The 22,445-nt window shown below is 48.2% G+C and overlaps 1 protein-coding gene across 1 annotated transcript in view; it reads left to right on the top strand.

Annotated features, from left to right (window-relative positions):
- Window positions 1-22,445, top strand: part of COL6A3 (collagen type VI alpha 3 chain) — a 164,080-nt gene that overhangs the window by 65,169 nt on the left and 76,466 nt on the right. Inside the window, exons 6-12 of the mRNA XM_077313796.1 lie at window positions 1,759-2,325; window positions 5,222-5,827; window positions 7,844-8,443; window positions 12,747-13,346; window positions 16,019-16,621; window positions 17,821-18,167; window positions 20,550-20,628. Of these exons, the coding sequence (XP_077169911.1) occupies window positions 1,759-2,325; window positions 5,222-5,827; window positions 7,844-8,443; window positions 12,747-13,346; window positions 16,019-16,621; window positions 17,821-18,167; window positions 20,550-20,628 (3,402 nt within the window). The remainder of the gene's footprint in view (window positions 1-1,758; window positions 2,326-5,221; window positions 5,828-7,843; window positions 8,444-12,746; window positions 13,347-16,018; window positions 16,622-17,820; window positions 18,168-20,549; window positions 20,629-22,445) is intronic.

The raw sequence follows: 22,445 nt of genomic DNA, 5'->3' as shown, positions 1-22,445 counted from the left end.
GGTGCTGCGAAGGCAGCATGGGGGGAGGTTTTCAAAATGGCGGCTGGGGAGAGCCCTCCCACCTTGTGCCTGCTGTTTCCAGCTCCAAGCAAAGAGGAGAGGAAAATAGCCAGCTTGGTGTAGTGGTTAAGAGTGGCAAGCTGGGTTTGATTCCCCGCTCCTCCACATGCAGCCAGCTGGGTGACCTTGGGCTAGTGAAAGTCCTCTTAGAGCGGTTCTCACAGAGCAGCAATATCAGTACTCTCTCAGCCCCATCTACCTCACAGGGTGCCTGTTGTGGGGAGAGGAAGGGAAGGTCATCGTAAGCCGCTTTGAGACTCCTTCTAGTAGAGAAAAGCAGGGCATAAAACCCAACTTTCCTCCTTCTTGAAAAAAAATTCTACTCTTATTTGGGAATAGGGTTGTGCGCGGCGGCGTCCGGAGCGGCCAATTTGGACGTTGCTGCGCACAACCTTATTTGGGAAGGTAGACCCGTCCCCTCCCTAAGTTGCCAATGATGGGCCTGGAGGGAGTGGGAAGGGGAAGGGTCTCAGCCATTGAAACCTTTCCCAGCTGAAGTTCCTTTCATGTCTGGTGAGGGGGCATGGCAGGGAGGCCTAGAATAAAAATTAATGGCTATTAAATCAGACCAACCAAGAGATAAAAACTATACAGTAGCGATACTTAGTTGTCTGATCTTAATTAAAATTGCACAGTATTTTGAATCCTGGAAGGTGTTATCTCCTGGGGGTGTTACCTCCCATAAGGAGCTTTTAAATCCAAACCTCTTCATCCTCAGCATTCATATCTCTAATCAGAGGCTCAATAATCTTGGCACGAGGTTCCCTATAAAAAGTGCATCTGAAGAAAACATAGTTTCTAGTTCCTTAATGTTATATGGACTGATTCTCTTCTCCCTGGGGATCTTATTAAATCTTCCTTCTGGAATAGCAGGGGGTAGGATTGAGCATCCCGCAAGTGTATATGCCCTTCTGTGACTATTTATTTCCAGCAGATAGTGCTAGGGAGCAGGTGTTAATATATATTTGCTAGGGAGGGGTGCATTAAATGAAGGTGAGCTAGCAAGGTCCTTTTGATGCTCAATATCTTTAACCTTTTGATTTATTTATCGCTAAATACTATCGTACTAGGAGGGGGATATAGAACAGATTCATCCTCACCTTTCATTACTTAAAAATAAAATCCATAGTCAGGCATTTTTTCAGGGAGCATTACTAGCCATCAGAAGACTTCTGAAACCTGGAAAAAATACCACCCATGCGGTGCAGCATTTCCTATCGTAGCAGTCTAGCTGTTGGGAAGAACCGTGCCTAACATAGTATGTCCATCTTATTAGCCCCAGTTCATCACTCAAATTTAAGCACACTTGATTATTGTGCATTGGATTGCTGGTAGCTCAACGGGTGAATTCTCTCCGTTGAAATATGCTAGGTTGAAGAAAACTGGAATGGCACTAGAGTCCCCTCTGAAATGTCAGCTCTGTGGTGGCCCATTTGTGCATGTAGTACATGATGTGAACCAGTAGTCCAAGGACATCTGGATAGCCACAGTTTGACCATCTCTGTGCTAGATGATGCTAAGGGCTAATTTGAGCATTCAGGGTGTGCTTCCAGTCCTGCCATGTCCAATTTCTCCTAGTTTATCATCTCTCTTAATTATATATGCATCTATAATCAATTGTCTTTCTACTGATGCATCCATATGTCAGGGCAATTCCTTTATGGCATATTAAAACACTGTCCTGTCTCTATATTCCAGAAAGCAAGAAAGATGTCTTATTTTTGACCGATGGTTCCTCAAACATTGCCGGTCAGTTCCCTGCTGTTCGAGAGTTTCTGTCCCGTGTTATTTCTGAGCTGGATGTGAAGCCAGACGGCACCCGGGTGGCCGTGGCCCAGTTTAGTGACAACGTGCAAGTCGAGTTCAACTTTGAAGAGATCCCGTCTAAGAGTGAAACCATTCAGAAAGTGAAAAAAATGAAGATAAAGACAGGGCGACAACTCAACATCGGCGCTGCGTTAGAGTACGCCCTGAGGGAAATCTTTGTGAGGAATGCTGGGAGCAGAATCGAAGAAGGCGTGCCGCAGTTCCTTGTTCTCCTGGCCGCCGGGAGGTCACATGACAACGTGGACGAGGGCGCAAACACTCTGAAACAAGCGAGCATCGTCACTTTTGTGATCAAATCCAGGACTGCTGATACTGCTGAATTAGAAAAGATAGTTTATGACCCAAATTTCATTCTCCACGCAGATTCCTTGTCTAGAATCCTTGACGTTCAACCAAAAATAGTCAATCTATTGAAAACCGTCGAACTCGCACCAAAAGGTATAGCTGGCCCTTCCTTTTCTTGTTTCCACAGATGAAATGTGTGCATCTCTCTCTCTCTCTCTCTCTCTCTCTCTCTCTCTCTCTCTCTCTCTCTCTCTCTCTCTCTCTCTCTCTCTCTCTCCATCCATCAATCCATCCATCCATTTCTTATTTATATACCACCCTCCCTTGAGGCTCATGGCAGTTTACGTGGAACTTTCATGAAAAAGTACATTGTAAATAAACATGCTGATCTAAACATATATATATATAACAGTTTGATAATAGGAACTTGTGTCAAATCGACATGATTTATAAAGTCTACATTTAACAGTAGGACAGTCCTCCATTTTCCTGCACTGTGCTTTCTGTTCCTTTCTGTAAGTGCAGATTAACAACAGGAGGGACCTCTGGGCTCTCGGTGGATTTGCTTACTTGCCTTGACCGAATGCCTGGTGGAAGAGCTTCAGTTTACAGGCCCTGCGGAATAGATTTAGGTCCGGCAGGGCCCTGATGTCATCTGGGAGCTCGTTCTACCAGGTGGGGGCCTGGACTGAGAAAGCCCTAGCTCTGGCCAAGGTCCGTCGAGCTTCCTTGGGGCCAGGGATCACCAATTTGTTGATGTTTCTGGAGCATAATGCTCTTGGGACGGGGCATAAGTGGAGAGGCGGTTTCTCAAGATACTCAGGGCCCAGTCCGCATATGGCCTTGAAGGTAATTACCAAGACTTTAAGCCTGATCCGGTAGTCAGCTGGTAGCCAGTGCAGCTGTTGGACTGTGAGCCGGGTGTGGGCCCTCCAAGATGTTCCCGTGAGGCCCCTGGCTGCTGCATTCTCCACCACTTGAAGTTTCCGGATCAGGATTAAGGGTAGGCGAGTTACAGAAATCAAGCCTAGGGGTGACTGTTGTTTGGATCACTGTGGCTAGCTGTTCTGGGGCCAGGTAGGGCGCTAGTACCTTGGCTTGACACAGGTGGAAGAATGCTAGGCGAGCTACTCTTGTTATCTGTTCTTCCATGGAAAGGGAGGTGACAAAGGTAACGGCCAGGTTCCTGGCTGAGTTCGCAACTGGCAGCTGCATCCTGTCCTTGGCTGGACCTTTCTTACCAAACTGCAGGATCCTCCCTCTTTGAAGGATTTAGCTTCAGACGGCTCTGCTTGAGCCAGCCCGACACTGCTTCCAGACCTCTGGCTAATGAGTCAGGATGGCTGTCCATCATGAGGAAAAGCTGGGCGTCATCAGTATATTGATGGCATCCCAGGCCCATTCCGCACACATAGGATAATGCACTTCCAATGTGCTTTGGCAGCTGGATTTTCTTGTGCAGAACAGGAAAAGCTACTTCTAAAGTGCATTGAAAGTTCATTATCTATTGTGTGCAGAATAGGCCCCAACCTGAACCTACTTTCAGCTGGGCGAGAGGGATTGAATAGGATCGGGGAGAGGACTGTTCATTGCGGAACCCCACATGGGAGTTTCCAGCAGTTATCCCGGTTCTCTCCTGTTGCTACCTTTTGTCTGCAACCCTGGAGAAAAGAGATCAGCCACTGAAGGGCTTTCCCTTGTATCCCAGTGTTGGCGAGGCAGCGAGCTAGTAGCTCATGTTCTACTGTGTCGAACGCTGCCAAAAGATAGATCAGTATTAGCAGCTGGCGGTGGAGGTTGTCCATCAGGGTGACCAATGCTGTCTCTACCCCATGGCCAGGTCAGAGGCCTGACTGGGCTGGGTCTAGGACCGAAGCTTCCTCCAGGTATGCTGTCAGTCCACGGCAGTCCTTTCCACCACCAGCCCTAGAAACGCCAAGTGCAAGACAGGCTCCTAGTTGGCAGGCTGGTGTACAAATAATCACCGCCATGGTAGGAGCGTGCTAAAGGCGTCCGTGCTGAATATATCCTCCTGCCCCATTTTCCTTCACGTGCATTCTAGCCCTTGTGCCCGCCTCCCAGTAAGTCAGATGATTATCTCAGCTGAAACTGAGCTTGCATTTAGATGCTCTGGTGTCACCGACACAATTAGCTTGGTATGGTGGTTCAGAGCGGTGCCCTCTGATCTGGAGAACCAGCTTTGATTCCCCCCTCCTCTTCTACATGAAGTCTGCTGGGTGACCTTGGGCCTCTCTCAGCCCCACTTACCTTAAAGGGGGTCGGTTGCAGGAAAAAGGTGTTTTAAAGTTGCTTTGAGACTCCTTCGGGTGGTAAAGAGTGGAGTACAAAAAGCAGGCTCTTCTTCTTTTGCATTACCAAGTTCAATGCGGACTTGACAAGGATCCCTGCTGTATTTTCAGGATCTCTTGCCTCAAACTGAAGGCATCTGGATCTATTAGCCTTTGAGGTCTCCTATGCACACCAATCCTCTGATTCACCCCACCTCACTACTAGCAGCTTTTTCATGGCAAGGGCACCATGAACAGTTCCCGCATACCAGGACAATCCTTTTAGACTCAGGGGTGGCCAAACAGTACCATGCTGGCAGGGGCTCATGGGGATGATAGTCCATGGACATCTGGAGAGCCACAGTTTGGCCACTCCTGCTTTAAGTGGTCCCTAGAAAAGCTCTTGACCAGGGGTAGTCAAACTGCGGCCCTCCAGACGTCCATGGACTACATTTCCCACGAGCCCCTGCCAGCAAACGCTGGCAGGGGCTCCTGGGGATTGTAGTCCATAGACATCTGAAGGGCCGCAGTTTGCATATCCCTGCTCTTGACTCAAAACTTGCTGATCCTGAAAAAAGGAGCTTATCCCTGAACATCTTGGGTGTTACTTCTCTTTTTGTTTATCGCCTTCCCTCACCAGCCTCCTTCCTTCTAGTTCCACAAGAAATTAACCCAGTTTTTTTTCTAAGCAGATGTAAAATAAACCGGAAAGGTTCAACGTGTAAACCGGTCTCCTTTATCTCCCCCCCCCCTTTCCTCAGAAGTTCAGAAGAAGGATATCGTGTTCCTGATCGACGGCTCAGACGGCATCAGGCGCAGTTTCCCCTCGCTGATCTCCTTTGTGGAAAGCGTGATCGAATACCTGGAGGTGGGCCCTGACGACATTCGGGTTGCCGTGGTCCAATACAGCAACGTTCCCAGAGTAGAGTTCCTCCTGAACGCCCATTCAGACAAGACCGCTGTGATCAATGCCGTCCGGCGCCTGTCTCCCATGGGGGGGTCGCCACTTAACACGGGGGCCGCCCTTACCTACCTTCTACGCAACGTGTTCACCAGCCAGGGTGGGAGCAGGGTGGCCGAAGGCGTCCTCCAGTTCTTGATCCTGGTGACAGCAGAGAGGTCCCGAGATGACGTCACAAGGCCCGCTGCGGCTCTGAAGAGCAACGGGGCTGTGCCCTTCGGCATCGGCATTGGGAACGCAGACATCACCGAACTGCGGACCATTTCTTTTGCTCCTGATCTCGCAGTCCTCGTTCCCGATGCCAGGCAGCTAAGCACCGTGCAGCAGGTGATTTCGGAGAAAGTGGCTCGGTTGACCAGGGCAGACATAGACGCTATGGAGCCGATTTTACCGCCACCAATTACAGGTGAAGATAAATTCCGTAATGGCTTTTCTGCATGCACCGGGGAGCTGGCGTGATGTAGTGGTTAAAATAATGAGCTGTCGACTCAAGTCCCCGATTCTAATCTTGCCCTGTCATGAACGCTCTAGGCAGATATATGACGCAAGTCACTCTCAGCCTCCCCTTTTTCTCGCCCCCTGCAATATGCGGTAGGCATGTGCACAAAAATAAAATTTGTACCGTTTTGGGTGCTTTTTGACCTACTGGAGTGGAACCACCCACCCCCTGCATTTAAACGGTCCAAATCAGAGGTGGACAAATCTCCAAACTTGGGGAAGGATTTAAAGGGAGCATGCGGCGCGCCTTTCATTATCAGATGTTCAGTGTGCTGCTCTCACTTTAAATATTCCCCCATCCCAACCCTTGCAGGCAGCTTAACATTCAAAGGTAGCAGGGAGCATTTAAACAGAGCAAGAGGTGTGCCTAACAGCTGATAATGACAGATGCTCTGTCGGCTCCTAACAGCTGATAATGTTAGCAGATGCGCCTCACAGCTGATAATGACAGATGATCTGCCGGCTCCTAACAACTGATAATGTTAGCAGATGTCCCTCACAGCTGATAATGACAGATGATCTGCCGGCTCCTAACAACTGATAATGTTAGCAGATGTCCCTCCCAGCTGATAATGACAGATGATCTGTCGGCTCCTAACAGCTGATAATGTTAGCAGATGGGCCTCCCAGCTGATAATGACAGATGATCTGTCGGCTCCTAACAGCTGATAATATCAGCAGATGTGCCTCCAAGCTGATAATGACAGATAATCTGTCAGCTTCTAACAGCTGATAATGTTAGCAGATGTCCCTCACAGCTGATAATGACAGATGATCTGTCGGCTCCTAACAACTGATAATATTAGCAGATGTGCCTCCAAGCTGATAATGACAGATGATCTGTCAGCTTCTAACAACTGATAATATTAGCAGATGTGCCTCCAAGCTGATAATGACAGATGATCTGTTAGCAGATGTCCCTCACAGCTGATAATGACAGATGATCTGTCGGCTCTTAACAGCTGATAATATCAGCAGATGTGCCTCCAAGCTGATAATGACAGATGATCTGTCGGCTCCTAACAGCTGATAATATTAGCAGATGTACCTCGCAGCTGATAATGACAGATGCCCCATCCGCTTCCTTTAAATTTATTTATTTATTTATTCATGTGATTTATATACATTCCCAGGATTCAGCCACTTCTGATTTGGACCATTTAAATACAAGGGATGGGTGTTTCGGCTCCAATAGGCTGGAAAGTACCCGAATCAACATAATATGAAGATAAAAGGACCATCCTTCCTAAAGTGCTATTGCAAAGTAAATAATAAGATATGTGCAAAATACTTAGAACACTATAAGAGCTACAGTGCTTGATTATGCCCTGTTGAATCTGGGTGACAGTCAGCCTTATCATGAAGCACACTAGTATGTGATGTCCACAAGGCAGCTACAGCTGGCCATGGTTGGAGGATATCCTATATAATGCTGATTGCTGGTTGGGTATGTGGACATTCTAATTCAGAACAGCAGCATGGAAATCAAGGACCCAAATCCAGCCAATGAGGGATCGGTCTCAGGGCTTGTTTAGGGACCAATCAGATAGCTCTGTTAAGGGCCAATCAGGTTCTGAGCAGAATGCCCACATACCCAACAGCCAATGCATGTAGATTATCTGTACGTTGCACAGAAGAAGAGACGAGCTGATTTTTTTTATGCTCCGCTTTACCCAAAGTAGTCCCAAAGCCATTTATATACGCTTTTCCCTCCCTCTCCCCACATAAGACACCCTGGGAGGTAGATGAGGCTGAAAGAGCACTGAGAGAACATCTCTAAAAGACCCAAGGTCACCCAACGGACTGCATGCGGAGGAGGAGTGGGGAATCAAAGCTGGTTCTCCAGATTAGAGTCCACTGCTCTATGTCCTCATTTATTCTCTAGCGTTTCCTTTGTCATCAATAACCCTCTTTGGTTTCACAGTGGATGGGAAAAGGGACATCGTATTCCTCGTTGACGGCTCCCAGTTCGCAGCTCCTGACTTCGAATCCGTCCGTGAGTTTATCGAGCGGCTTGTAACCCACCTGAACGTGGACCCTGATGCCACTCGGGTCGCCGTGATTCAGTTCAGTGACGACACCAAAGTCGAATTCCTGTTGAACGCATACTCCACCAAAGACGAGGTTCAGAATGCAGTGCGGCGGCTCCGTCCCAAAGGCGGGAGACGAGTGAACGTTGGCTCTGCCCTGGAGTACGTCTCCAGAAACATATTTACGAGGCCTTCCGGAAGCCGCATCGAAGAGGGGGCACCCCAGTTTTTAATCCTCCTCTTTTCTCGCCCGTCTGACGATGAGGTCGAGGATCCTGCAATCCAAGTCAAGGAATTTGGAGTGGCACCGTTGACGGTTGCGAGAAACGTGGACAGCGAGGAACTGGTGAAAATAGCTCTGAGTCCCGAATATGTGTTCCAAGTGTCAACTTACCAGGATCTGTCTAGCTTGGAACAGAAATTGCTGACCCCTATTACGACACTCACGACGGAGCAGATACGGAGGCTCATAGGTGATGTTCGTCCTGCTCCAGGTAAGGCTCTCTGACCTGTTTCAACCGATGGCGCCGTATCTCCTTCCGATCGTTCTCTCATGAAGAACGGCGAAATGACGACCCGTCAGCCGAAAGAACAAGAGCAACAAAGAGCAAGCGGACAATGGTTTGAAAGTAGGGTTGGGCGCTTCGGCGCCCGAATCGGCCGGTCTCTCCCGGTTCAGCCAGCGCCACGTTGTCGGGGGGTGGGGGGGGGGGGCGCAGGCATCAGCGTGCTGGCAGGCACACACATGTCGCTCCCCGCATGTCTGTGTGCCCCCGCTGGTGCACTGATGCCCACACCTCCCCTCCCCCCCAAGGCGCGGCGCTGGCTGCGCCGGGAGAGACCGGCCGATTCGGGCGCCAAAGCGCCCAACCTAATTGAAAGGCTTTACTTTATTATAAGTTCCCAAGTAACAATTGGAGTCCGAGTTAAAAGGAGCCCTGGTACAACGCCCGCTTTCTGGGACTCCTTCCTCAGTGACTCTTAATAATTCCAATCCTAAATTGTTTCAACCCAACTTCATAGTTTTTCTCATCTGTAAAGTACCGATTCACCTTAAAAGGTCATCCATAATCCAAAATCTCTGGGGATCTAAGCAATTTAGGATCGGAATTATTAAGAGTCACTGAGGAAGGAGTTCCCGAAAGCGGGCGTAGTTCCGGAGCTTGCTTTGACTCAGACTTCAGTTGTTACTTGCAAACTCTTAAGAAAGAGAATCCTTTTAGGCCATTGTCGGCTTGTTCTTCGTTGGTCCTCATCATTCTCCCGTGTCTGCCTGGCTTTCAGCACTCGTCCTCTGGCTTCTTCTAAAGAAGCATGCTTTCCAAATTTCTCTGAATAAGGCAGAACGGAAGGTTCCCCACTTCAGCAGTGCTGTGCAAGGGTCCTGCCCATCTTTCTTGCTAGTAGGAACTGCCTCACCAGCAATATGGAAGGCAGGGGTTTTGGGGGGGGGGGGTTGTCATTTTGTGGTCTGTTCTGGCCTGTTCATCGAGGTACTTAAAACGAATGGTTAAAGTAGATCTTCTAAACCAGTGGTTCCCAACCTTCCTTATGCCGCGACCCTTTAATACAGTTCACATGTTGTGGTGACCCCCAACCATAAAATTATGCAAGTCTTCGTTCACAGAAATTAAACCAAAACTGACCAATGGCGTGAAGATCCATTGTTCATGATTGTATATAAATTGTTTTTTTTCTGGGGTTTCTCAGTTCAGTTCTGCTGCTTGTCCCCCCATGCCAAGCTCGCTCTTTTCCGCAGCTCCAGACAGACAAACGCTCTATCTCGATCTACCCCGCAAGGCTGTTGTGTGGATGGCGCCAAGCTGCTTGCTCTGCCGCGACCCCTGTGAAAGGGTCATTTGACCCCCCAAGGGGTCCCAACTCCCCAAGGTTGAGAACCACTGTTCTAAACAATCTTTTCATTCACATCCAGTTTGTAGATTGATTGCTTCAGCTTCTCAGCGTACAGAAGGGATTCCCAACTGGGGGTCCACAGATCCCCAGGGGTCCGCAGGAGCTTGGGGGGAATCTGCAGCTCTCCTCCTCTGTCTTACTGGACTTGGCCACAAACTAGGGAACGGCCTGCCTCCATTGTTCCCCTGCTGCCTCCCAAACGTGTGTTTTCTAGTAGTTTCTATGACTGGGAGGGGGTGGAGCCTGCAGGCCTACTCCCGCCTTAAACCGTGACCTATCTCTCCCTCCCCCCATAGTCCTTCTTGAGCCTGCCTGTTAACATGAATGGTGATGTTATTTACGGTGACTTGTAACTTCTGGGGCGTGTGGCAGGGAGATATGGTCAACTGACTTTGTGGCTGGGGCTCCTTGAAATCTGAAAAATTATTTCCATGGTCAGGAGGTTGAAAACGGCTTGTGTACAATATGACAAGTAAACCGATTATGAACCTCTTTCATTCTACCACGTTAGATACATAACCAGGGGTTTCTTGATAGGGTTTCTTGATGGCCCTGGAAGGGTTTCCTGAATGGGTGGGAGTTAATTAATTTTAAAATATATTTTTAAAAATTGTTAAACATTTATCGGGTAATATAACCATATATAGTCATGTCAACCTCCCTCCCAAAATGGCCAATGATGGGCCTGGAGGGGGTGGGAAGGGGAGGGGTCCCAGGTGGTTGTGTCCACAGCTATGCCTCCCAACCATATTCTGCACAATCGTGTCATTTCTGGGGTTTCTCAAAGCCTGAAGAATATTTCAGGGATTCTCGACAGTAAAAAAGTTGAGAAAGGCTACTTTAGACCTAAGTCTTGTACAGCATTCTCCATTTCAATACTCCTGCATACAGACCTTCTCTAATGACCCTACGTAGACTGCAATGCACTCCAAGCTGGTAATAAATGCATGTATCTGATTACGTATCTGTTGAAGAGGAATGAAATGAGCTCCAGTCCGGTGTACTTGTCATTCTGAGAAATTAAAATAATCAATCTACAAACCAGATGTGAATGCGATTATTTAGAAGATTTCCTGCAATCCGTTTTTGAGATTAATATATTTGATTGTGCAGCCTATCCTATACACCGTATTTTGTATTTTGTATTTTGTATTCTACTGTGCATCCGCTTTTTATCGTTTGCATCAGAGTAGCTTCCATATATTCAAGCTGTGCAGTCCGTACTTTACAGTACTGCACATTCAGTAGTGTCACGCATATGCACACACACACAGCCTGCTGTGACTCCTGCAAATAAATGAACATTATAGAATAGAAACGCGGTGAATTCTAGATGAAAATGTTCATTAACAGGTAATACCATTAAATGCCCTACATTTCAATACAATCTTACCCTTCATTGTTGGTAACTGAGAGGGTGTACAGTTGTTTATTGTTCATGTAGGGAGGGCAGCTTATTGATGACATTTGTAGGCCTCAATCATCGGCCTGTAAGCTCTGTCTTACAGCCCCTGCGGTACTGTTTGAAGTCCGGCAAGGCCCTGGTCTCACTCAAGAGAGCGTTCCACCAAGCCGGAGCCAGGGTTGAAAGAGCCCTGGCTCTGGTTGTTGCCCATTTTACTTCTCTGAAGCTGGAGATCTTGAACAGATTTTTTATGCTCGATTGTAAATTTCTTTGGTGCCCATGGGTGTGATACCAGGGACCCTTGATCTATCTGTTAATCAGTTATTAGATTATTAATCCGTTGATTGATATAGTTAGAGATGCAGATAGACAGAATTTGGCTTGGGGATGTGAGGAAATCTGGTCATTTCAAAACCTACCCTGGTAGTAGGATGCCTCCAAGTATATGTAGTATTTGAGAGAGAATACCTTTATTGGCATAATAATAATAAAAAATAAAATAGTAATGCCGGAAAAGTACAATTAAATGATATATACAATCCCTCAGTAGTATATGTACTACAAGATAATCTTATTATCATGTACAGTCTACAGTGGGGTTCACAGAGGTTAGTTATTTAGCCGGTATTGGGTTCAAGCATGAATAATTTACTCTTGGTATTGTTAATAATACCTTGGCTACTTCTCGGATGGTCTCCGGATCCCTTTTGTCTAAGTTCTATGCATTGTGTCATTTTCATCTATACTAATGGATTTCAGTTGTGTAGCATTTATTTATTTATGTATTTATTTAAGGTAAAGGTATCCCCTGCGCAAGCACCGGGTCATGTCTGACCCTTGGGGTGATGCCCTCTAGCGTTTTCATGGCAGACTCAATACGGGGTGGTTTGTCAGTGCCTTCCCCAGTCATTACCGTTTACCCCCCAGCAAGCTGGGTACTCATTTTACCGATCTCAGAAGGATGGAAGGCTGAGTCAACCTTGAGCCGGCTGCTGGGATTGAACTCCCAGCTTCAGACTGCATGTCTCCTGCCTTACCCCTCTGTGCCACAAGAGGCTCATATTTATTTATTTATTTATTTTGTTTAAATTTATATTCCTAGGAACCCGCGGTGATTCGCAGAATAAAACATTAAAATACAATCAAACCCCATAAAACCCCAATTTACAATAAAACAAGCAAGCAGTCAAAAGACCCAAATAAAGCAGGCGAGAAGATTATCCCACCTCGTTCAGACGGTTCTGATGGATCGGACGGAGGCCAAGTCTTCTTCCACTAGGAGTCAGTGGGATCTGGTCTAATAGACTCTAGTAGACTATGATAGACTTTGGGAAGTATATGTAGTATACATAAGTTGTTAGCTTGGCAAAGTGAACGTTGACTTTGCACCTGAGATTTAGCAAATTGAATCGTGTTTTCCTTTCGTGAAAGTCTGACCCCTGACCAGTAGCTTCCCTTTCTCTCTCTTCCCCCCGCAGACATTCACCAAGATGCAAAGGACATCGTCTTCCTGATTGACAGCTCCACCAGTGTCGGGACGGACAGCATCGCTCGCATCCGGGATTTCATTGTGCAGTTTGTCCAGCAGCTGGATGTGGGAGACAGCCGAGTGCGAGTTGGTCTGGTCCAGTTTAGCAATGACGTTTTCCCCGAGTTGCTCCTACGAGACTCCAAATCCAAAAGCAACGTGATGGATTCCGTACGGCGCTTACGATTGAGGGGAGGCGCCCCCCTGAACGTCGGGAAAGCCCTGGACTACGTTGTGAAGAACATCTTTGTGAAGTCTGCAGGAAGCAGGCGAGAAGATGGCGTCCCTCAGCACTTAGTGCTCTTTCTTGGAGGGAGATCCCAGGATGACGTCAGCAGACCGTCCAGTGCGATCCAAGGGTTTGGCATAAAAAGCCTGGGGGTCGGAGCAAGGAATGCAGATAGTGCCGAACTCCAAAGGATAACCGGTGCCCCCCGAACAGCATTCATTGTCAGAGAGTTTACAGAACTCCCTGCGGTAGGGAACAGAATCATTGCGGCATTCCAGCAACTTCCAGAGCCGCCGACGGAAGACACCATTCCAGATGTCGGTCAGTCTTTTTATTCACAAGCGAAACGTTGCCTCTTTAGCGTCTGGATGTTAGTTTGTCTTGGATGGGAGGTAGAGCGTTGCCACGGCTGGAGCATTTCTGACCCTTTTAACCTAACATCTACCATCGCCAAAGAGACTAACCCTTTTAAGTACAGAAAAAAATCTACCAACAAGGATTCTTGTCCCTTCTGTGGAACATCTACATAAGGGGCGAGAATCATTGCCCCCTGCCCACTTCCCCCCCAATCAGATACCCAGACTTCCCCCCCCCACTCCCTTCCCCTCCTTATCTTTGGGGCTCCTGGGCACTGTGCTGCCAACTTCGCCAGTCTCCTGAGGCTGCTCCTGATCTCCAGAGGATGGGAGTGGCCTCAGAACACTAGAGGCTGGGATGCAGAGCAGAGCAGCATGCCCAAGCACTGAGGTGTTGCGGACGCTGTGGCTGTTGGCAAGGGACTCCCGAGGCCACTTCTGCTCCTCGGAAGGCAGGAGCCAACTTGGAAGACTGGCAGCAGGGGGACCAGAGCAATGAGTGAGCCTCAGTGCTAGGCCTTGCTGCTCTGGTGCTGCTGCTGCCGCCGGAAGCCATGTACTGGTGCATCCCCTAAGACAGGACAACGGATGTGATGTCTGTTATCATTTCCGTTATAGGGGTCGCACCAGTAGATGTTCCGCTTCAATAGTTCTCTTCAGTGCATAGAATATCCCATTCCACGCCAGTTCCCCTGGAGGAAATGCCAGCGTTAGAGAGCTTCGCGCCTCTCGCCGCGTCAGGCCGCCGGGCAGGGAGCCCCCGGCAGCCGCGCTCCGCGTGGCTGGCAGGGGCTCCCTTGCCGGCAGGGCTGGAATCGGCCGGGCCAATCGGCAGGTGCAAAGTGCCTGCCGATTGGCCCGGCCGATGGTCTGTCCGGAGGAAGCGGTTGCTGGCAGGGGCTCATGGGAATTGTAGTCCATGGACATCTGGAGGGCCGCAGTTTGACTACCCCTGCCCTACGTCCTCAGTAATGAACCCGGGCAACAGGCAGGAATGGGGATGCCAACATACCACAGAGATCTTCCATCCCTAGTGGTCCCTTTCAGCCATCACTCACAGCTCAGAGCCAGCATGGTGTACTGGCTAAGAGCGGCAAACTCTCATCTGGAGAACCAGGTGTGATCACCTTCTCCGCCTCCTCCTCCTCCTGCAGCCAGCTGGGTCACCTTGGGCCAGTCACTGTTCTCTCAGAGCTCTCTCAGCCTCACCTGCCTCACAGGTTGTCTGTTGTGGGGAGAGAAAGGGAAGGCAATTGCAAGCTGCTTTGAGACTCCCTCAGGTAGTAAAAAGTGGAGTATAAACATAACTCTTCTTTTGGGTGGCAGGAGAAAACTGTGATGAAATGGATAGCTGATTGACAAATTCCATCTAAACATCTGGAAGAAGTTCCTGACACTCAGAGCGGTTTCTCAGTGGAACGGGCTTCCTCGGGAGGTGGTGGGTTCTCCATCTTAGGAAATTTTTAAACAGAGGCTGGACAGCCATCTGACAGAGAGGCTGATTCTGTGAAGGCTCAAGGGGGTGGCAGGTTACAGTGGATGAGCGATAGGGTTGTGAGTGTCCCGCATAGTGCAGGGGGTTGGACTAGATGACCCATGAGGTCCCTTCCAACTCTATGATTCTGTGATTCTATGATCCACATGCACTGACATAAATTCCATTACAGCCAGAAGTGACTAGAGCGCAGCACCGTCAGTGCTCTAGCATTAGGTCAAGAGTCTGTGGTTAAGCAACAGAGTTTGGGCAGAATGCAAGAGTGGCGTCAGCGACGTACTGACGGCAATTCCGGTCATTCCAGAAGTGACATTATCAAGTCATCTGTGATGTTGTTACATTCTCAGTGAGCTCCCCCCCCCCCATCATTTGGTCTGAAACAGAACCAAATTTGAGTCCAGTGGCACCTTTTAAGACCAACAAAGTTTTATTCAAGAGATAAGATAAGATTTGTCTGCAAGGTAATCCAAAGAAGTGTGCTGGTGTACAAAAGCTTCCATCTTATACATTTGGTGCCTCTTAATAAATGCGAAACAGCCTCGGGGGGGGGGGGGGATGAACAGTCCGGCACCCTGATTGGCCCTGCCTCTACAGCTCCTGCCCTCCCTGTCCGAGTTGGAATAGGGCCAACTCCCGCCCCTCCTCACCAAGCCCTCACCCCTTGCCTCACAGACGTGCCTGGATGTTAGAGCCAGGCACGTCTGTGACTCCGGGCCCAGGTAAGAGGCCCGGCCGCGGGGGGGGGGGGGGAGGGAGGGAGCACTTCCCAAAGGCCTGTAAATCGAGGCCCGGGGTGTGCTTTCCAGGATCCCGGGAAGCCGTCCGGCCGGGGGGGTGGCAGAGGGATCGCTTCCCAAAGGCCTGGAAAGCACACCCGGGGCCTCGCAGAGGAAAATCCTAAAGACAGTTGCTGTAATCTTCTACTTCTAATCCCAAATTTCTCCAGGAAAGCACTGGCCTATTTTGGAGAGTATCATCCCAGCCAAAAAGGCAAAAAATACATTTGCTTTCCTTAAAAAGTAAATATCACCGCTCTAATACGAGGCCACGTTTTTATGGGTTTGGAGGCTGTGCTGATCTCTTGGTGCGCGGGTTGGTGTATTTAGTCAAAGAGTCTCTTCTCCTCCTCCCTGATCTTTTAGATGACAGAAAACAAGCCGACATTGTGTTTGTGCTGGACAGCTCCATCAACTTCGGAAGGGACAATTTCCAACAAGTTATCGACTTCATAGCGGGCATCGTCGACGCCATTTACGAAGAAAGGGACTCCATCCGAGTCGGCTTGGTCCAGTACAACTCGGACGTGAGCGACGAATTCTTCCTGAAAGACTTCTCCAGTAAAGATCAGATCATCGCCGCGATTGAGAAGGTCGCGTACAAGGGAGGCATCGTCTCCAACGCGGGCGCGGCCATCAAGCACGTCCAAGCAAAGCACTTTGTGAAGGAGGCCGGCAGCCGAGCCGAGCAGAAGGTCCCTCAGATTGCGTTCATCGTCACCGGAGGCCGGCCGGACGACGACGCGTACGCCGCCGCCACGACCCTGGCCCGGACGGGAGCCAAGGTTTTTACGGTCGGGGTGAAGAACATCGACCTGGGGGAGATCGCCCGGCTCTCCAGCGATAGCACCACAGCGTTCAGGTCTGCGACGGCGGTCGGCCTGTCTGACTTGAACGAGGCCGTCTTGGTGACGATGGCGGATGTCATGAAGCAGCAGCTGTGTCAAGTGGTGGGAGAAGTCTCCAGAGGTAATTTCTGTACTTTGGAAGAGCCGTTTCTGGAGTATCTCCTTTGTGAATGTGTGTTCAGGGCTTTCGTTGCTAGACGCAATTATTCTATCGCTTCTTTCTTTAGTATTTTTTCCATTATGTTTGGGTTTTCGCCTGTGTGCTGCACGAAAAAGCTCACAGCCTTGACTCTCCGTTATACAAGAGCATTTGCCTCATTATATTCAAACATTAACAAGGACGGACTCATTGCCACTGCCGAAAGCCAGACTGAAAACGGAAAACAAATGAATCTAGAGACCGTTTTGGCAGAGTCAAAGTCTAAATAAATGACATAAGAGACTTTTTATTTTCTTATACTTAATTAAGCCACTGGATAGATTCTGTCTCTCCTGGGTTTTCGCCTGTGGCTTGTATCCCAGTGCTCTTTTCAGCCAAGTCTGAGGCTTTTCTCAGGCCCAAGTAGCCATCCTCCTACAACAGTGGTTCTCAGTCTACCTGATGGCGTGACCCCCTTGGGTCACCGAGGCCACCACTGTATTGCGGTAGCCGCGGCGGCAGCCTCAGCAACCCAAAGGGGGTCGTAGGGTTACATGCTCCAGTGCAGTGGTCCCCAACCTTTTTATCACCGGGGACCGGTCAACGCTTGACAATTATACTGAGGCCCGGGGGGGGGGGAGGTAGTCTTTTGCTGAGGAACATCCCCACTGCCGCCTGAGCCCCTGCTCCACTTGCTTTCCCACTGGCATCCCTGAATTCCTGCTGCCCTCTGGGGGTGCTACCAGCAGCAGCTGCACAGTGCCATGCTGAGGGGGAGTCCCAGCCATGGCGGCCACTGGAGAGCACCAAAAGTGAGCCTGAAGCAGAGTGGCAGGGCAGCCCCCAAGGAGGACGAGGAGGAGCCGCGGCCCAATACTGACTGATCTACGGACTGGTACCGGTCCCCGGACCGGGGGTTGGGGACCACTGCTCCAGCGCACTGGCAATCATGGTAGCCCAAGTTGGCCATTGCCACGGCACAGAGGGGAGGGGCACTGGTGCCGCCCCTCCCCTCCATAGCGCTGGCTGCCGCAGGCTTCCGGTAGTGGCGAGCAATAAATTGAATAATAATAATATTAAAACCCATTTGTAGTCCCTTTTCTGTTCTGTACCATTTTGTCGCTATTTGTCATTTTTCTCTACTCTGCATATAATGCAATTACGTTTCCCCCCCATCCTAGACTGCAATATGGACATCATACTTGGATTCGATGTCTCGGACGTGGGGCCGCAGCAAAGCATATTCACTTCGCAGAGGGTGCTTGAGTCAAAGGTTGAGGACATCCTGAACAGGATTACTCAGATGCAGAGAATCAGCTGCACTCCCAACCAGACCCCTTCGGTGCGGGTGGCTCTTCTGGCGCAGACTCGCTCCGGAGTGGTGGAGGCCTTTGATTTTTCAGAGTACCAGCCAGAGTTGTTTGAGAAGTTCCAAGCCATGCACAACCGCGGTCCGTTCGTTCTTACTGCCGAGACTCTCAAATCCTATCAGAATAAATTTGCAGCTGCTCCCACTGGAAATGTGAAGGTAGGTCTGCATTCCATTACTATTTTATGGTGTTTGTGTGTGTGTGTGGGTGGGGGGGGGGGAATCAGATTTCGGGGTGGTAGAAAATGGAAAAATACAGGCCCATAAAACTGCTCAATTTGCAGCCACTAAATGCCCTGCAAGGCTTGCTTTCTACAGATTCCAAATATTGCCCTGTGACGACAGTTTAATTTCACAAGAAGGAAACCCGCCCTGGAATGCCTTGACCCTAACCACTTGCACCGTCTGAATTTTGTTCTAAATACAGAAAGCGAATTGATGTTGTTTGAACGAATAGGTATACATTTTTCTTTGCTGTGTTCTAGCAGCTCTAAATATCACCAGTTGCTGTGTGTGTGTGTGGGTGTGTGTGTGAAGTGCTTGTCAAGTCGCCTCTGAGTTAAGGCAACCCTGTGAACCAATGACCTCTGGAGCATCCTGTCCTTAACAGCCTTGTTCATGTCTTGCAGTCTGAAGGCCTTGGCTTCCTTTATTATTCCGTCTCAGGCTGGGTTTTCCTCTTTCCCTGCTGCCTTATACTTGAGCTAGGATAATTGCCTTTCCTGGTGACTCTCGTCTTCTTACCTTAGATATAACAAAAATCACTGCACTTGGAGATCTCAGTGTTAGATCTGTGGGTTCAGAAGTGGATATCAGGACCCCAGCATGTTACAAAAAGAACTGAACGAACTCCCTCCCCCTTCCAAAAAACCCAACTTATATACATGCACGGACAATAGGATCTTCTCGGCAGTGCGGGCTATTGGTCAGTTTCAGTTTAAACTGACTGGATCCAGCCGTTGGGATCTAGCCGCGCATTAGCTAATTGTAGTGCAGATTTACAAATCTTAAACTCAGTCCCCAGCAGGTCTACCGACACTACACTAAATACCCAAGTAAATCTAGTCAGAACTCATGTATAAGAGCACAGGGAATATGCTGCTGAAGAACCACAAGCTGCATTTCTATCCATAGCCTCATTTTTGTGTGTGTGAAGAGGCCCAGCTTGCATTGCCTGACGGGGTGCAGAGCTGGCTCCCGCATTCTGGATTCTTGGATCCACAGGAGACCTTCAGATTCACAAATGCTTATGTTTAGTTCACAATCCCACCTCCACAATTGGCTGCGCCATGCTTTCAACCCTTACTCATTTCTTTACTGGTTACTATCTAGGCCCCCCTGCACGTGACCCCCTGCCAGGTTCCCTAATTCAACCCCATCATTGCCTGATCATATCCAAACAGCCCTGCCTCCTAACCAGATAGATCACTGTACCAATGTTATGGTTTTACCTACATATGGTGGCCCTTCACCTTGGATTTTGTATACAAGATGTTGAGTCCTTTCTGTGCTTTCTGTAACAAAATGCTAACAGATATCATAAATTTGACTTTTCTGCCTCGAAGAAGGCAGGAAGGGATTATTTTAGGGGCTCTAAGGCTTCTGCAGAGCCAGAGACAGCATTTTCCTACCCTTTCACTATCGTCCTAGTGATCTAGTGGTGAAGCACGTTGACAATAACATAGGCCTATTATGGATTGATGTGTATAAGAAAATCTCCATTTGTAAAAAAGTCATTGGGATTTGATCATCATAACCCTGAGCCTCCAGGAAGGGTGGTATATAAATATGATGGATGGATGGATGGATGGATGGATGGATGGATGGATGGATGGATGGATGGATGGATGGATGGATGGATGGATGGATGGATGGATGGATGGATAGATAGATAGATAGATAGATAGATAGATAGATAGATAGATAGATAGATAGATAGATAGATAGATAGATAGATAGATAGATAGATAGATAGATAGATAGATAGAGATGGATGGATGGATGGATGGATGGATGGATGGATGGATGGATGGATGGATGGATGTCATCCACTATTGGAGATTATGAAATTGTGTAACTACAGATTACAAATTATAAAGAAAAGAGAATTGATAGGTGGTTAAGTGGTTGTCCGTATGGAATCCCAATGCAGATTGTCAAGCGGGAGGACTCTCTACACTCAGGAATACCATTGCAGTACTCTGTTGAAATTGGGCCCACCTGGTCTTTTTGGTTTCCTCCTTCAACACGATTGGTTTGGTGGTCATGGAACGTGGTGTGGTCTCTATTCTCGTGCTCCTTCCTGAAGCACCCTGGAGAGGTTGCTGGTCTGATGCTCCCTTCGTGGGTATTTTCCAGCACAGGAAGAAGGCCTCAGTGCCCCTCTGACATAGGACAGACCCATAATGGCCCCCGAGTCCTAGAATGGGGGTGTCCTGGGGCCAATCGCTTCTCAATAACCAACAAGGATTTCACTTCAACTTTCCCTATAATTTCATGTAACTTACAACCAGTGACTGAATTAAAGGTTTTCCCCCTAAGGTTGTGATACACTTGACGGACGGCATCGATGGCTCCAAGGCACAGTTACAGGCAGCGACGGCTGATCTGAAGAGAGAAGGTACTCCGAGGCTGTGTGTTCAGGCTGACGTGTTTCAGTCATTGTGATTTGGGTTTCTGGGAACCTAATAAGTTGCCATGCATGCGTACCCGTAGAGATGAGAAGATCTGGGTAAATAAAAAATAAACTGTATGGGTCACATGAAAAGGGAGCTTTGGACCTTTGGGTGGGAGAATCGACCTTCACCCCTGGACATTCATGTGAAACCATAACTAGCTGGCATAGAGAAGTTGACGTAAAGCTACGTTGACTGGTCAACTAAAGCTGAGTCCAGTAGCACCTTTAAGACCAAGAAAGATTTATTCAAGACGTGAGTCAACTAAAGGTTGCAGTTCTGAGTTTTTCTCCCCAGCCTTCAGTCTACCAGTTCTTCTGGGGTGTGGGGGGATGTCTGAAATATACAGAACACACATTCAGAGAATGGTATATATTTTTCACAAATAGATGTCATTTTCGCCTGTGCTGTGTGGTTAGGCAAATAAGTTTTCATAATTCAAAATAAATTCCGTCCAAACACTATAATTCACAAGAAATTCCGTCTAAACACCATAATTCACAAGAAATTCCGTCTAAACATCCGGAAGAAGTTCCTGACAGTCAGAGTGGTTTCTCAGTGGAACAGGCTTCCTCGGGAGGTGGTGGGTTCTCCATCCTTGGAAATTTTTAAACAGAGGCTGGATAGACATCTGACAGAGAGGCTGATTCTGTGAAGGTTCAAGGGGGTGGCAAGTTAGCGTGGATGAACACTAGGGATGTGAGTATCCTGCATAGTGCAGGGGGTTGGACTAGATCATCAGAAGGTCCCTTCCAACTCTATGGTTCTATATACAAGGCCATGGGCTTCTCCTCATGATGCCTGTTCTCCCACAACTTGGATCTGGTATGGAATTTCCACTAGCTCTGGATGTGTGTAACACCAAATGGTTGGCAGATTCAATTCCCTTGACAAAACAGGAATATTTGGGGTTTAATTTGTTTCCTCTCCTTTGTTGTTGGTGTTTGTTATTTCATGTGGCAAGGGATCAAGTCAGCCTCAGGTAATCTCCTAAGAGCTAGTCATTTTCCATCTGAGAAAGTTTCAAGGATGCATTCTGCCCTATATTGTGGGACAGAATGTTTTGGCAAGATTGGGCCTTACGGCTGTTCTAAAAATTTGATTTATGATTTGGGAAGAAAGACAAATTGGTATGAGGAGAAGGCTTTAGTGACTCAGTGGGAGAGAGAGAGATTTCTAAACATGGTTTGCCATAGCTATCTGGTCTTCCCCCTATAAATTCACCATTAAGTCACTAAGTTTGAAGCTGAGAGAGAGATAAAACACAATTATCATTTCATGTTCTCTTTGCTCCAGAATTGTTAAACAATTCTCACTCAATTATAGCCTATTTTTCATTTGTTTTTGTTTTTTGCCAATCCATAGCAATATATTTGTCTTCCGTTTCTGAAACTGATGTTTTGGTGCTCTTTTTGTACCTTCCTAAAGGCCAAACTTGGGAGCCAATATGGTATAGTGGTTAGGAGTGGCAGCCGCTAATTTGGAGAACCTACAGCCAGTGGGTGATCTTGGGCCAGTCACAGTTCTTTCAGAGCATTCTCTGCCTCACCTACCTCACAGGGTGCCTGTTGTGGAGAGTAGAAGGGAAGGAGATTGTAAACCATGTTGAGTCTGCCTAAGATAAAACTCAAAGAAAAGGTGTAAAGATCCAAAGAGACAGTGTCAAAATGTCTTCCTAGATCTAAATTATTCCAATGAGTCAAATTTTCAAGGCTTTCCTCAAACCCCTGAGATTTGGAGCTGGTATCCAGTTTATAATTTG

The sequence above is a fragment of the Paroedura picta genome, chromosome 1 (genome assembly GCF_049243985.1).
Source record: "Paroedura picta isolate Pp20150507F chromosome 1, Ppicta_v3.0, whole genome shotgun sequence".
Lineage (NCBI taxonomy): Eukaryota > Metazoa > Chordata > Lepidosauria > Squamata > Gekkonidae > Paroedura > Paroedura picta.
This window is presented reverse-complemented; position numbering and strand designations above follow the sequence as displayed.